This window comes from Schistocerca gregaria, chromosome 11 (assembly GCF_023897955.1).
Source record: "Schistocerca gregaria isolate iqSchGreg1 chromosome 11, iqSchGreg1.2, whole genome shotgun sequence".
Classification (NCBI taxonomy): domain Eukaryota; kingdom Metazoa; phylum Arthropoda; class Insecta; order Orthoptera; family Acrididae; genus Schistocerca; species Schistocerca gregaria.
The window spans coordinates 144,976,244-144,992,436 of record NC_064930.1 but is presented as its reverse complement, the minus strand read 5'-3'; the positions used below and the strand labels follow the sequence as shown (position 1 = coordinate 144,992,436).

Below are 16,193 nucleotides of genomic sequence, written 5' to 3'. Positions count from 1 at the left end.
AAAACTGTAGGTAAAGAAAGATATTGAAATATTTCCAACAAATAATTGAGGTGGTCAGGCGAAAGTGCTCCTCTGAGATGGAGAAGTTGGCAAAGGAGAGAAAATAGTGGTGCACACATCGAACAAGTCAGAAAGCTGATGACACACACAAAAAAGGAGTTATGATAACTGACAAGTGACAGAAAAGGAGAGATACATCAACCCATTTTAAGACTGCTGACTCAAAAAACACAAACTTATGTCTAACATATGCATAAGTTACCGTGGAAAGTGCAAAACTACAGTGGGATGTATTTTCATGAAAGTACTTATCACTTTGCAGCAGTGCTACCAACCTGTGTGGTGACTGTGCTATGGCCATAGCACCGAGCTCCGTGTAGGAGAACAGCGGCTTCTTTTTGGCAGTAGAGGCCGAGCCAGCAACACTCGAGCACTGCTCCTCGCTTATCCCGTCGGCGGCACGGCCTGCGGCGGTTTCCCCCCCGTCGGCGGTGCCACTGGAGTCGGACGTCAGAACGGCAGTGTCGCCCGCAGATGTCGCGTCCGATGACACCGGAGTGTCATTCTCGCAGCGTCCGTCACCGGGCTGGGACGATTCGGGGGCAGCCTGACCTGCACTGCTGACACCGGAGACCAACAGAATTATTGAAGTCGATGGGACACTGCTGTTTTCAGTGTGACAAAGACAGCATTCAACAGTTAAAGATTCATGGAGTTCTGTGTTCGTTAAAGAAAGACATTCAAATTGAAGTACAAAGGATACTTTGAAACTGAAGCCAAAATGACAATGTTAATATTAGATGGCAAAATGAATGGGAGACTCGAGTAGAACATAAGTAGTTCTCCCTACGATCACGGAGTCGGTTGCGAAATCTAGAAATTCTGTGTGTGTGTGTGTGTGTGTGTGTGTGTGTGTGTGTGTGTGTGTGTGTGTGTGTGTGTGTGTGTGCGTGCGTTTCATTTATTGTGCCTGTCTACCAGCGCTTTCCCGCTTGGTAAGTCTTGGAATCTTTGTTTTTAATATATAGGCACAATGAATAAAACACACAAACACACACACAGAATTTCGAGCTTTCGCAACCGGCGGCTGCTTCATCAGGAAAGAGGGAAGGAAAAGGAAAGATGAAAGGATGTGGGTTTTAAGGGAGAGGGTAAGGAGTCATTCCAATCCTGGGAGCGCAAAGACTTCCCTTAGGGGGAAAAAAGGACAGGTGTACACACACACACACACACACACACACACACACACACACACACACACACACACTTGTAAAGGCCATGTGGAAGTTATATATATTGTTGGCTTGGCTCATGAGCGCTACAAGCGACCGTGCACACATCTGCATTTGCTAATCTTATAATTTATTATATTACTTGTGGTTAATTAACTACAGTTACTGTTACATATGTATCTGTCCTTGACGATTAATAATATTCCTCACCTAACAGCTAAAGTACTAGCCTTTTCATTAATTTCCTTAGCTACTTTGCTTGCTACTCTCAATAAACTTACTTTATTTTTAACTAATTATCTGGTTTCCCAACTACTGATACTCTACACTTTCTTGTCTATTCACTGATTAATTACATTACCCATTATGAAGCAGAGGCAGGAGAACACGCATATAAAAAAAGGCTTCACGTATGCAAGGTTTCTTAGTCAGTGGCTGCTTCTTCTTCTTCTTCTTCTTCTTCTTCTTCTTGTTCTCCTGGTAGAAGGGTTGGAAACGGGCTGAAGGAAAAGGACTAAAGAGGTTCAGGAAAGGGATAAGAGCTCAGTAAAGTCAGCCAGACCCCGGGTCACGGGAGACTTACCAGACAGGATGGGTCTTTCCTCCTCATCCCACCTAGTAAGTCTCCTCTCAATCAGGGTTCAGGGAGACTTTTCTGAACTATTACCTTTTTCCTGAACGTCTCTAGTCCTTTTCCTCCAGCCCTCTTCCTTTGCCTTCAACCCTTCTATTGGAAGGAGCCGCTTTCTCCAAAAGCTTGCATACGTAAAACCTTTTCTGGTTATGTTTGTTCTCCTGCTGCCACTCGGAGAGTAGATTTTTTTTTAATCTATCCAATTACACTGTATGCTACAAAACTGATTATTTTCATTTTCATGTTACTTACTGTGAGACTAACAGTAGTTTATGTATGAATCCTTACACTGATTTATGGTGTTTCAAATATATATGTGGTCCATAATTACCATGTAAATACTGCAATAATATTCTATTGTCTTACTAGCCTGATTTACCAAAATGTGTACAAATTTTATAAAGATTCATTTGTACTAATGCATGCATAGTGTGTTCACGATTCTGAGGAAAAATGTATGTACAGCAAATGTCGATATATGAACGAGACGTAAACTCGACCAGAATTAGGAAAGCTAAATTAATTCTGTCTTTGATTGGTGATGTTTGACATTTTGCACCTGAGCAGTGGCTTTTTATTACACGTATCTTTCAGCTTATACTGAAATCTCCCTCAAGAGTCACCAGGTGCATTTTCTCTGCATTTCGGCAGATATTTGCAACTTTGTATTTGCACTGTGTAACTCGATCATCCCAAACAACTGCTGCTTGTCACATCTTTCATTTGACACCCAGTAGCAACAGAAAGTGTCAATTCATCAAATAACAGTACATTTAAAATGGAATTTTACACACACACACACACACACACACACACACAATAGATCACAGCCACGTCAGTCTAGTACGATATTTGTGTTACGTGTACGGATTGACAGAGACAGAAAAATACGAGGAATAAACAGCAATCCAGCAGCGATTCTGTTGCGCTGCGAGCTCGACGGTGGTAGACAACACTGGCCAGGGCAGTGCTAGACTACTGGTTATTCTTAACATTATACTGTCCCTGTTAATGCACATCGATGCAACAAACATTGCACTAGACTAATCTGGGACAGCTTTATTCAATGGGCACACAAAATTCGACTATAAAAATCATTTTCACTGTAACAGGAGAAAAAAAAAAAACAATGTTTTCTGACACACTTGACGACGGTTCACAAATGTCATTTGTCTGGGATGATTCCAGCTACACAATGCAAATGTGTGTTACAGAAACAACTTTGGTACTGTGTGTGGATGGAGGAGGGGGGTGGGGGCACACTGTGTTCCACATCTATTGCTAAACAACTAGACCAAATTTCAAGGAAACTAGATACACATATCACTTACTTCAGATGACAATCACTGTGGTGGTAAAGCAGAAATGAGGTGATGAACTGGGGGGGCAGAGGGGCAGATACGGGGAGATACGGGGAGAGGGGGAGTAGAAGGAGAAAATGGACAGAGAGGGGGAAGGAGAGGGAGATGGACAAAGAAACGGGGAGGACAGGATGGACAGAGGCAGGAGAGAGGAGGAGATTAGGATGTACATTCAATTCCCATACATATTAGAGAAGTACACTTTTTCTTTCATGTTCTTTCCATGACTGAACCACAGGAAAGTGTGGCTGGGTACAGCTAGTAGATTAATAAAAATGTGATGTGACGTATAAAGTTTGTGAGGATACGGCCACTTTACAAGGTTGTCATACCTGGTATATGGCAGGTTGGCGGGGAGCAGCGTAGCACCACTGCCACCGACAGCGGTGGCGGTGGCATCGGCAGCCTGCAGCACTCTGAGTGCGGGCACGGCCGCCGAGAGGACCTGCCGGAATGGCCGCTCCGTGTCCAGGTGCTGGAATTTGCCATTCTCTGACGTGTTGTCGTATCGTGGATCTGCAACCGGCAAACACAGTAATCCTTAAGTGGACAGGTCATTCAACCTCACACAAAGATGTTCAGCTTCCTGAATGTAAAGTCTTTGAGGATGACAAAGTTTTTCTTCGATTATCATCTGCACCATGACATTGTATCATTGCAACTTCTCACCGAGTTTCCTACTCATTGCCTTCAGGCTAAGTTTTGGGTTCATGTACAGGTTGTTCCTTTATAACACTGGACTCTTCTGTTAACGACCCAGTGGATGGGGTAAACGTGTGCCACTGGAAGAGATTGTGCCCTGGTGAGGCATCAGCCTGGTGCTGCTTACCTATTCTGCCCACTGCCTCCACCATTTTCTTATCCGAGTGTTCCTGACTTATTTTTGCACATCCAATAGATATCTCAGCTCAAAACTGCCATCGCATTTGACAGGAGTGTTTTGTAGTCACATTTAGTACCCCTCTGATGGTCAAATCCCGCAATGCGTAGGCAAGACCTCTGTGTCTTCAAAAACAGACCCTCGGCCTTCAATGACGCTATCTCTGTAGACTCGAACGGACAACGGCGTTGCACTTCGTCGACAGTGTTCAGGGATTCGTCGTAAGAGAGGTAGCGGAAACAGGAGTATGTGATGATCTTGTCAACCAGAACATACGTTTGCAACCGAGTTCTGCACGTAGTGCGCTGTTAGCAAAATTAAGTCGAGAACACTCGTGTGAAACCCGCAGAGGCAGTGAGTGGAACGAATGGCAACACCAGTGTTCAACACGAGGACCTCCACCACCACGCACTCCACACACACACGACTCCTCTTCTGGAGGCATGCGACTGGCTCAGACACTAGACTTTCAGGAAAGCAGTCCGCAGAGTAGCAACTACACAGGAACGCACTGCACGTGAACTCGGCACTTCAGCTGCAGCTGACGAATAGAAAACTCTTCAAAAGCTTACGATAACACAATTCCAGGACTCGGCTGGGGGCCAAAGAGGATTGCAGGCTTTCTCTGCAAATTTCATTGACTAAATACTATGTGACGGGTTGGAGGGTGGCGCAATGCTCCTCTTCTGCATCTTCTTAGACCTGTGTGAAGACACATGTACCTTTGAGGGTCTAAAATATTTTTTGTTGTGTGTCTTACTTTATTTATATTGTAGCACAAATCTGTTATTAACTGAGTATGTACATTTTCTTCTACATGAACTGTGTTTACATTAAGTAAAATATCATACTACCACATACTGATGACCAAGAGCAGGTTTAATTGGTTTTCTCAGTTATAGCCCAGCAAAATTACAGCCAGTTTCATCATTATTTATGAAACTAGTGCTGGGATTCACCCAAATCCGTGCATGCTGTCTTTCATTAACTTTGGAAGGAAAACAGACCCTTCTAAGTCTAAATTACATAAAATTCATGTTCAAAATTATGCAGAGGTGATCTCTTAGAACCATTTTCTTTGATGTGGATAAAATGTTGTGACTGGACTGTCACACATACTTCACACCTGGTTCGCACTAGACTGAATGGGTTCAAACACAAGTAAATCAACATTTGCAGACAATTTGTCAGTGTTCACTGTCCTCCGTTTTTATCTGTGAACGAGTGTTTACACTGCAGGAAATGGATGAGAACATGAGAAAACCTGCATAGCATATAAATGCTTTTTGGATCTTGTAATTACCACACAGGCAACAGCACTAGTCAAGTAGACACAAAGCAAAACTTGATATCCTAAGTGGATTATACTGTATCGCGAATGTACTGTTTTTGATAAAGTAAACAAAATGGCTGAGGAAAAGAAGAATTGTGTGTCTTAATTTGTATATAAGTGTGAAATGCACGGATGTGGTGTACTTAACATTGAGCTGCAGCTTCACTTGTCCTTAGCATTATTCCAAAGCTTCCCACATGACAGTCAATGCTTTTCACAGGCTGCACATTGCAACTCGGGGGGAAATTTAGAAGCAGAATACGAATTACCAATGTCCAACAATTCCTCAAGGAATGCTGGCATTTGCAATCACTTTCAATGAGGCCACAATAATCCATACTGTAGCAATTATCGAGTAATCTTTGAGAAGGACAGACAACACTGTTGTTTTAAGCTGACAACTTATGTAATTATTTCTTACAGACATCCACTTATAAAACCAATACTTAGTGTTGTGCAGACCTACCATTTGAATAGTGCAGATCACAATGTACTCCCATTTCAACCGTGTTAATTTTCATATGCCTCGATTATAATTCATTAATCTCCATGTAAAACTATTTGCATAATAATATGAATATAATAGAGGGAAACATTCCACATGGGAAAAATATATTCAAAAACTACATCATCTTTGTTTTAAATATATTTGCATAATAACTTTAACTATGTGATGTGAAGAGGAATTTGATGTAGACGGAATGCTCGATTCGGTGCACATACGGCACAGTTATTAACAGACTCGGTGTAGTTTGTCGAAGGGCTGGCTGGATGCCCTTCCAATTTCCGCTCCGTTTCCTGGGACGGGATACAGTGTACGGTGTGCCAACTGTCTGTGTGTAGAGTTATTCATGTGAGAGTGGACAGGAGTTTTCCTAAATGTTTCCAAATTTGTGTAACTGAGGGAGGTCTCGAGTACCAGCCCGGTATTCACAAACGGGGATGTGCTGCCTAAAAGCCATGTCGAGACTGGCTAGCACGCCGATCCGCAACCTGCAGCGGATTAAATCTGGGACTGGTGCACCTCTCTGTCCCAGAAGCGGCACCTGAACACGCGTAGCTATTTGGGTGGGTGTCGTGTCCAATTCATTGGCAGCAACAATTCCTGTCGTGTTTGCAACCGACTGTCACTGACGAGGCGTAACAACTCCAGTCCCCAACCAGTTAGGGCCTTTTTACAACCACTAGTTTTACTCGCTCTGTGTGGCTGTGAGTGGGACATCATTCCTTGCAGACATTGTAAACACTCCACTGGTCTATCGTCCAAACTGGAAGCTTCATTCACAGTGTGGTCACTGCCACATCCAATGCACGACAGCTCCTTTCTGCCGCGTCTCCAGACCACCCCAACTTACTGCGCCAATTCTGTGCAACTGATTGGCACAGACACACCACTTCACTGGTGTGACTTACATCAGCAGTGGAGGGTCACATGACTGCCAGTTCTACAGCTCTACACCACAGTAAGTGCTCCAAAGTCGCCAGAGAACTCTTTTTAAGATTGTGATTAATAATTTGTCCAGTGAGCTTATCTCACTGTCAAAGTTATAGACCTGATTGACATAACCCAAAACAATGGAATAATCAGGTAATAAATTGCTTGGTACCAACCTCACAGTACGTGTATTTACTGAATTCTTCATCTACAACTTTAATCTACAAGCAACCGTATTATATGTGGTGAGGGTACTTTGGACACTGCATTAAATACCCCCCTTTGTCCATTTCAGTCAAGAACAGTTCACAGGCAGAACGATTGTCGGTAGGCTTCCGCGTCAACTCTAATCAATTAATGTCACCTTCTCAGTCTTCTCACAATATATACAGAACGGGAAAGCAATATGTCGGTTGACGCTCACGGAATGTACACACACTGGATATTACGAACAAATCACGCTTCAGTGCTGAATGCCTCTTTCGCAGTTTCTGCCACTGGAGTCGGGTGGCATCTCTGCGACGCTTTTGAGTCTTCTTAACGAACCTGTGATGAAATGCACCAGTCTTCTTCTAAAACTTCTCTATTTCTTCTGTCAATCTTTATCAGTAAGGGTTTAAGACACACGAGCGATGTTCAAGTACTGGTCGAACGAGGAGTTTTTAAGGTATACTTTCCTTGGTTGGACTGGATTTCCTGATAATTCTTCCAACGAATCACAGTGTGACATTTGACTCACCTGACTGCTTGTATGCAGTTGTTCCACTTTTAAATCGCTCTGTATGTATATCAACAGATATTCCATGACTAACTGTTCCAGTGATTCAGGCTATTATATAATCATTCAGTAAAGAGTCTTTATGTCTATTTATGCACTATACATTACATTTATTTTACTGACAGTCATTTGCCAATCCCTGCAATAAGTGTTGGTCCTCTGCAGGTCTAACTCCTGCCTGCTACAATATTCTAGAACTGCAGTGTCTCTGCACATAATAGAATCGATGGTGAAAAGCCGCGTGGTGCTTCCCTTGTCAATCGCTGGGTTGTTTATAAACACAGTGAACAGCACACTCCATTTGTGTATGACCAAAATTCTCTGTTTCTGACATTTCTCTACGTTAACAATGACAAGCTGTGTTCTGTTTGTTGAGGCTCTAATGACAAATAACATAAAACAGTAGTTTAATGAAAATACTGTATGGATGTGGCAATATAACAGGAGCAATTACGTTGCAAAAATTAAATGTGTCACACCACAAAGCACCAGTCCAATATTTATCGAGCTTTCTCGAACGTTCACCACTTAACGGGCACTAAATTAACTTTCATTCTGTTCTGAACTGATGTTCATTGACAACATCAAATGAAGTCCAACCTGCATTCCGGGCACACTCTTCAGATGACAAGTTTGGGAAGCAATCCAGTCAGGAATCTGTACATTCCTCACGGCATTCGTTCTGATAACTACAGAGTTAGGGTCTCACATTATGTGCCGAGTTCGAGTCTCGATCCGGCACAGTTTCAATCTACTGGGAGGTTTCGTATCGGCGCACACACTCCGCTGCAGCATGAAAATATCATTCTCGAATCCTGCCATTTGTTACCTTTGTCACGAAGGACGTGGTAACAGTGTTCACCACTGTCGCCACATACTGTCGAGCACGAGGCTCCCTTCAACAATAACTGCAACAGTCATGTTATCATATACAATAACTCCCAATATCACGGTTCCTCGAGTTGGAGCAGTATGGGTCTCAAGAACTGGTGCTTCCTGTGACCTTTCATCTGACAGTCTACAGACACACGGGTGTTCATATGACCACAACAGACACAACAGAGACTCACTGCCGAACACTACAGAATATCACTCAGTGTCCTAGTTCACCTCGGCTCTACATCGTGTGAATCTGTTGTCTGTGGTACAGTGTCAGCAATAAACAACAAATGACCAGTTGCGATCTGGAGCCAGCTTCCAGTAAACTGTTTCTAATGGTTGTAGTTGATCCCCTGCCTATGAACTCCACCCAGATGTTGGCTGCTCCCCTCCACCTACTCTTCAGACCCAGTCCAACAACTCTATGACTTCTTGTGGTGTAGTTCTTTTGCAAAGAGCCAGTGCCTGCTCTTGTTGCTATACTGTGTGTCCTGAACCCATCTCATCATCACTCATTCTGCAGTCATTGCACTACGGCCAACTGTGTGTGTGACCTGTCAGTATGAGGCTCCCCTGTCCCTCGTGCCAATGATTCACTTTTCTCAAAGTCCAAAAGATTGTCGTAAGGTCCACACGCACGTCTACTGGGCGTGTCATGTTGTCCTCACCACCCCAAAAGCTCCCAGAACATCACACACGCCCGGCAGCCGACAACTGATTACACTGTGTAGCGTTTCCTTTCCTCGGGGTTCTGCCGTGAAAATACAAAATAGAAAATCTGATTGGGTTTTGAATTTTGATGGAATAAGTTATGGATAAGGCAGACTTGGGGGTTGCAGACCGGGTCGGCAACACTATAAAAACCGACTGTAAGGAAATAGCATCAAAAATAAGTTGAAATTTACCTTATAATTGTGTTAAAAACATAATATTTATTAGAATATAGTCTTCGTGTCTGCCTCTGGAACGCTTCTTAATTTTCTTGTAGGATGATCTGTTTTCATTGTTCACTAGTCCTCTTGTTCTCCGTCTGATGAAAATTTCTTGAAGTTGTCACTGTCAGGATTAATTTATAAATTTGGTGATAACCATTGCAAATACACTGAAATAACTTCGTTTCGTAATACAGTTTTAGTTCCAACTTAAAAGCACAGTTAACATAGTGCCGAAAAATACACATCTTGAAGGTATGAAGACAGGAAGTAATAAATGAGTTGTTAAAAACAAGCACCTACGGAAAAAAAGAAAGAAAGAATGAAAGAAGGAAAGATGATCAAAATTACTTATAAAAATCTGTCACTGGCGCAGCGCTCTTCTGCATACACTATCGTAAATCTTATCTTTGCACAGAGGCGCGGTAGTCAAAGTACCGTTACAACTGTTCATCTTCAGGAGTAGCTTTTTCTGTACTGAAAATAAGCAATCATAATGATGAAAATTTAATCAACACACAGTACAGGTACCGAATAACTGTAAGATCAGCCCGACAGTGTGCAGTGGAGGTGATCACGGTGCACCAGTTTCCATTTCTGCAAGTTCGTGTCGCCACGTCAGAGCAGATTCGAGGATGAAGATTCTAGGAAAAATTTCCCAATAATAGTACCTCAGAGACACACCACTGAGGATCTACTGCAATAACAGCAGCCTGACAGAGAGGATGGGCACACCACACAAGGATTTAATGTAAGCACGTATATTGCACTACAACGGCCACCAGCGACGTCGAGACCAGCAACCAGACTGTGTAAGAGAATAACAGCACGCCACTAGCAGTTATTCCACTCAACAGTGGCCGAGAAGTGCTCGGTCAAAGGTGCACGGCATTTTAATACCTTAATGTGGACGGAAGTCCACGAACATTCTATTTTTTTTTAATCAGTAACGAGTATAAAAAAGGGGGTGATGTGATGTCCAGCCACTCACCGAGCGTCCAGTAGATGCCCCTGCCGTCAGCTTCCCGCGGTACTTTAACGAAGCACTTGCTGGATGACAGGGTGCAGCTAAGCGAGTGCTGCACGATCTTCCCCTTGAGTTTCAAGTAGGGGAAACGGCCTACGATGTAAGCGTAGATCTCCGACCGCGTCACCTTCCTGCGGGACAAATAAAATCTCACGTCAGAACTAGGATCGTCCGAAGAAAAAAGAACCCCGAGTCAGGACTAGGGGCAGAGCACACCTTTCGGCAACTTCGCTACGTGTATCCGACAAATCCTCTTACCTCTCTCAACTTTGTACAACTCGAGAAATATAGATTTCCCTGCTTTGAAGTTTATGAGAAGCACTTCTGTTAATATTGTATTGTGTTAACTTTATTTATTTATACTATTTGACATCACAAATCAAAACAGCACTTGACAGATAAAACAAGGAGGATATAAAAAGCAGATTAGTACAGGCAAACGGGCATTCCCAGGAAAAACAATTCTGCTAGCAACAAAATTGGCCTTAATCAGAGGAAAAAATTTCTGAGAGTGTACATCTGGAGCACAGTATCATATGATAGTGAATCGTGGACTTTGGCAAAACTGGATAGAGGAGAACCAAAGCATTTGAGACATGCTGCAATAAGAGGATGTTGAAAATTAGGTCAACTGATAAGAATTGATGAGGGGTTCTCTACAGAATCGATGAAGAGGTAAAAACTGTACGGGAAGACAGACCCTGGAATACATCTGACAAATAACTGAGGATGCAAAGTGTAAGTACTACTCTGAGATGATGAGGTCTGCACAGGAGATGACTTGATGTGAGCCACTTCAAACCAGGCAGACAACAGACATTTCAACAAACAAAAGTTAGGAGCAGCAATTTGAGCCACACCTGCTTGGCTGTGGAACATCTTGGTACATATTTTATAGATGGTTGATTAGAATGCACATAAACTAATAAACTAAAATTTCCTTCATGTTTTATTAGTTTTTTTAAATTTTTGAGTTAATAAAGGAATAAACAACATACTACACAGAAAAGTTCTCAATTACTGTAACTTACTTGTGTACAGAATATTTTCCAGATTTGCCGAAAGAATATCGAAATTTATATCTGCTTATAACTTTCACCTTGGTTGATTCTGGACCGAGGCCTCTTACCTCAAATCCGTCATCCATCATCCCTGGAAATTTGTAACATAATCACAGAATCACATCGTGTGTACATAAATAATACAGTCAGAATTCCACATATCATGACAACCATCTACATGAATTTCGCAAACTGATGCTGCATGTCTCTGTAACTTGTTCCACATCATTACGATTTATAGCGCAAATGATCCTTGGAACATAAAACTAACAACTTCCTCCACTCCAGATTTGAAGTGTACCATTGTTGTGCTTTTTTCTTTAATCCTATAATGTTTCAACTTATTCAAGTATTACATGGGCCACACAGTCAGTTGCATTTGTTAAATCGAGGAAAAAATTAGGCTTGTCCAGAATTAAACAGCACTCAATCATTTAAAAACTGAAAAGAGAATGTATTTGGGAAGACTTACAAATTCACAAGTCTACATCAAACACTGTCTTGTCTCAATGCAGTTTTAAGCTGAGGAATGAACTTGCTGATACATTCACCAAAAACGCCTCCAATTCTCTATTTGGCTCACTGCTTGACTGATGGCACTCAGAAGCTAATTTTCTGTACAAATTCTTTTTGACTCGCAACCAACTACAGAGAGGTGCAAAGATGAAAACCTGAGGGTTACACATAAGGACTGTGAACAAGGTGACTGATAGCATTCCAACTCAATGAACCCAAGAGTTGCTTCAGCTGACACGGGCTCAGTGGGGGATGTACGCTGTCATGTGGCAAGCACACACCCTTTACCCTTCATATACATTTCCTTCCTTCATTTGGTATTTATCATTTTCTTAGCTTGTTCCAGTACCATACACCATTGTTTCTTTCCAGGGAAATATTCAATGAGAAGAATCCAAATACAATCCAGATTGTTTTTTAATCTCAAGTGTGTATTGGCAACGCACATTTTGTTGTTAATCACAACAGACTCAAGAAACTGATCGCATTCAACATCAAAGCGCTTAACAGATTCCTGATTCTTTTGACTTTGTGTTGATCTGTGAGCTGATTTGGTAGCCACAGAGAGTATAATTTTCGAAAATCTTGTATGTGTCAATAATGTTTTCAACAGAAGAGATCTGGAGATTCTCCAAACATTGTTTTCATCTCATCCAAAATCAACTGATATTTGCCACAAATTGTATTTTTTATCCCATTCACCATCTCATCATTCATGATCGAGGAACACCAACTCCTTTGTTCATCACTAACAAACATTAGTTTTGCTAGCTTTAAACTCACAGCCTCAAACTTGTACACATTATTGTGATCCATCACACCAACCCCATAAACTGTTCTGATTTGTTAAATATCTGGATAGTAGGTTTACCTTTACAAGAAGAAACGAGATTACACTCCCCAGCTTGTAGCAGACATGCTTTAGAATAGATACATTTGGTTCAACATGGCTCTACAATATCAGTTTTCAGTCAACTGAAACAAATGAGTGTGTGTTACACTACTAACACCTTGTCCTTAAATGCAGTGCTGCCAACTTTGTCAAATACATCCGTTTCACTGCAAGACGCTTAGAACTTCTTCTAGGCACGACTTTTCACAGCACCTGTTAAAACCCTGCTATTGTTTTGTGTGTGTGTGTGTGTGTGTGTGTGTGTGTGTGTGTGTGTGTACTAATTTCCTTAAGCCCAACTATGATTCTGACAATGAATTATGTGCAATGAATGGTTCACTGCCCTTTGTATAATTATTTAACAAAACATTTGGAAATCACTGATAGCAAAGAAATTTGGCAGTTGTTGTAAAGGGACTTCCTGGCAGATTAAAACTGTGTGCTGGACCAAGACTTGAACTCAGGACCTCTACCATCCAAGCTACCCAAGCACGACTCTTGCCCTGTCCTCACAACTTTTAATTTTGCCAGTACCTCGTCTCCTACCTTCCAAACTTCACAGAAGCTCTGCTGCTAAACTTGCAAAACTATCACTCCTGGAGAAAGGACATTATGGAGACATGGCTTTGCCACAGCCTGGTCGATGTTTCCAGAATTAGATTTTCACTCTGCAGGGGAGTGCGTGCCAATATGAAATTTCCTGCAGACTGAAACTGTGTCCTGAACCGAGACTCGAACTCGGGACCTTCGCCTTTCGCAGGCAAGTGCTCTACCATCTGAGCTACCTAAGTAAGACTCACACCCCATCCTCACAGCTTTACTTCTGCCAGTACCTCGTCTCCTACATTCGAAACTCCACAGAAGCCATTCTGCGAAACTTGCACACACTCCACTGCAGAGTGAAAATTTCATTCTGGAAACACTCTTCAATCTGTGGCAAAGTCATGTCTCCGCAATATCCTTCCTTCCAGGGGTGCTAGTTCAGCAAGTTTTGCAGTATAGCTTCTGTAAAGTTTGGAAGGTAGGAGACGAGGTACTGGCGAAGTAAAGCTGTGAGGACGGGCGTGAGTCCTGCTTGGGTAGCTCAGTCGATAGAGCACTTGCCCGCGTAAGGCAAAGGTCCCGAGTTCGAGTCTCGGTCCGGCACACAGTTTTACTCTGCCAGGAAGTTTCATATAAGCACACACTCTGCTGCAGTGTGAAAATTTCATTCTGCTGTAAAGTAACTTCAGAAGGTGACTTATTTCAATTGTAAGGGCCAATCAAATTAAAAGTAAACATCTGTTACAATGGGACCATGGAATGGTTTCATTCAAAAGTAATCAGTAAATGTATTTTATGGCGAGAAGGTCAATCCCTGTTTTGTGGAATGTGGCTGGCAGCTAACAAATTTACAATCGTACCCACTCTTACACTTCCTCATCTGATTGACATCCATGTACGTCTTTCTCCATGTCACCAAATATGTGCAACTCATAAGGTGATACATCTGGGCTGTACAGAAAATGTGGAAGTGTTTTTTACCCAAATCGCTGAAATGTAACCTTTGTTCAAAATGGCAGTGTGGGAACAGATGTCATCAGGACAAATCCATCCGACAGCTATGGCACAGGAATAAGTGTCTTAACACTTATGGTGATTAATTTTGAAAGGAACCATTCCATGGCTAATGTTCAGATTTCACTTGATTGTCCCTCACATATACATAAAAAGAAAAGAAATATTAAAGCAATCAGTGCCAACATGGTAATTTCTAGCAAAAAGTGCATTAAGCAACAGGAATTGCTACAAAAGGAGAAAGCTGCAGACACATAGTATAAAAGCCTTAATAAAATGCTATGTTTAACCAAAATGCTGTATACATCTACATCTACATCTACATCTACATGACTACTCTGCAATTCACATTTAAGTGCTTGGCAGAGGGTTCATCGAACCACAATCATACTATCTCACTACTATTCCACTCCCGAACAGCGAACAGGAAAAACGAACACCTAAACCTTTCTGTTCGAGCTCTGATTTCTCTTATTTTATTTTGATGATCATTCCTACCTATGTAGGTTGGGCTCAACAAAATATTTTCGCATTCGGAAGAGAAAGTTGGTGACTGAAATTTCGTAAAAAGCTCTCGCCGCGACGAAAAATGTCTTTGTTGTAATGACTTCCATCCCAACTCGCGTATCGTATCTGCCACACTCTCTCCCCTATTACGTGATAATACAAAACGAGCTGCCCTTTTTTGCACCCTTTCGATGTCCTCCGTCAATCCCACCTGGTAAGGATCCCACACCGCGCAGCAATATTCTAACAGAGGACGAACGAGTGTAGTGTAAGCTGTCTCTTTAGTGGACTTGTTGCATCTTCTAAGTGTCCTGCCAATGAAACGCAACCTTTGGCTCGTCTTCCCGACAATATTATCTATGTGGTCCTTCCAACTGAAGTTGTTCGTAATTTTAACACCCAGGTACTTAGTTTAATTGACAGCCTTGAGAATTGTACCATTTATCGAGTAATCGAATTCCAACGGATTTCTTTTGGAACTCATGTGGATCATCTCACACTTTTCGTTATTTAGCGTCAACTGCCACCTGACACACCATACAGCAATCTTTTCTAAATCGCTTTGCAGCTGATACTGGTCTTCGGATGACCTTACTAGACGGTAAATTACAGCATCATCTGCGAACAGTCTAAGAGAACTGCTCAGATTGTCACCCAGGTCATTTATATAGATCAGGAACAGTAGAGGTCCCAGGACGCTTCCCTGGGGAACACCTGATATCACTTCAGTTTTACTCGATGATTTGCCGTCTATTACTACGAACTGCGACCTTCCTGACAGGAAATCACGAATCCAGTCGCACAACTGAGACGATACCCCATAGCTCCGCAGCTTGATTAGAAGTCGCTTGTGAGGAACAGTGTCAAAAGCTTTCCGGAAATCTAGAAATACGGAATCAACTTGAGATCCCCAGATGTGAAATGCAAATGATAGGGTATTACAGTAAGTGCCAAAGACTAGATACCATGTTTAAGTAAGGAATTATGATGTGCCCTGACAAGTCAACAAGAAGGAACATCTAAAAAGAATGAAAAACATGGGGATGTGGAAGCATTGGGCACATATCAAGACACTGGCAATTGCTGAAAATTGTATCTGATGGGATCACGAATGAAAATTGTCATATGAGTAGGCTTAGATATGAGAACATAAGACAAACAGAAAGTAA

The 16,193-nt window shown here is 42.1% G+C and overlaps 1 protein-coding gene across 1 annotated transcript in view; it reads right to left on the bottom strand.

Moving 5' to 3' along the window:
* The window catches only part of LOC126295266 (uncharacterized), a 710,311-nt gene that overhangs the window by 289,542 nt on the left and 404,576 nt on the right, over positions 1 to 16,193 (bottom strand). Inside the window, exons 40-42 of the mRNA XM_049987689.1 lie at positions 10,456 to 10,622; positions 3,560 to 3,743; positions 336 to 617 (exon numbers count right to left, since the gene is read on the bottom strand). Coding sequence (XP_049843646.1) covers positions 336 to 617; positions 3,560 to 3,743; positions 10,456 to 10,622 — 633 coding nt within the window. The remainder of the gene's footprint in view (positions 1 to 335; positions 618 to 3,559; positions 3,744 to 10,455; positions 10,623 to 16,193) is intronic.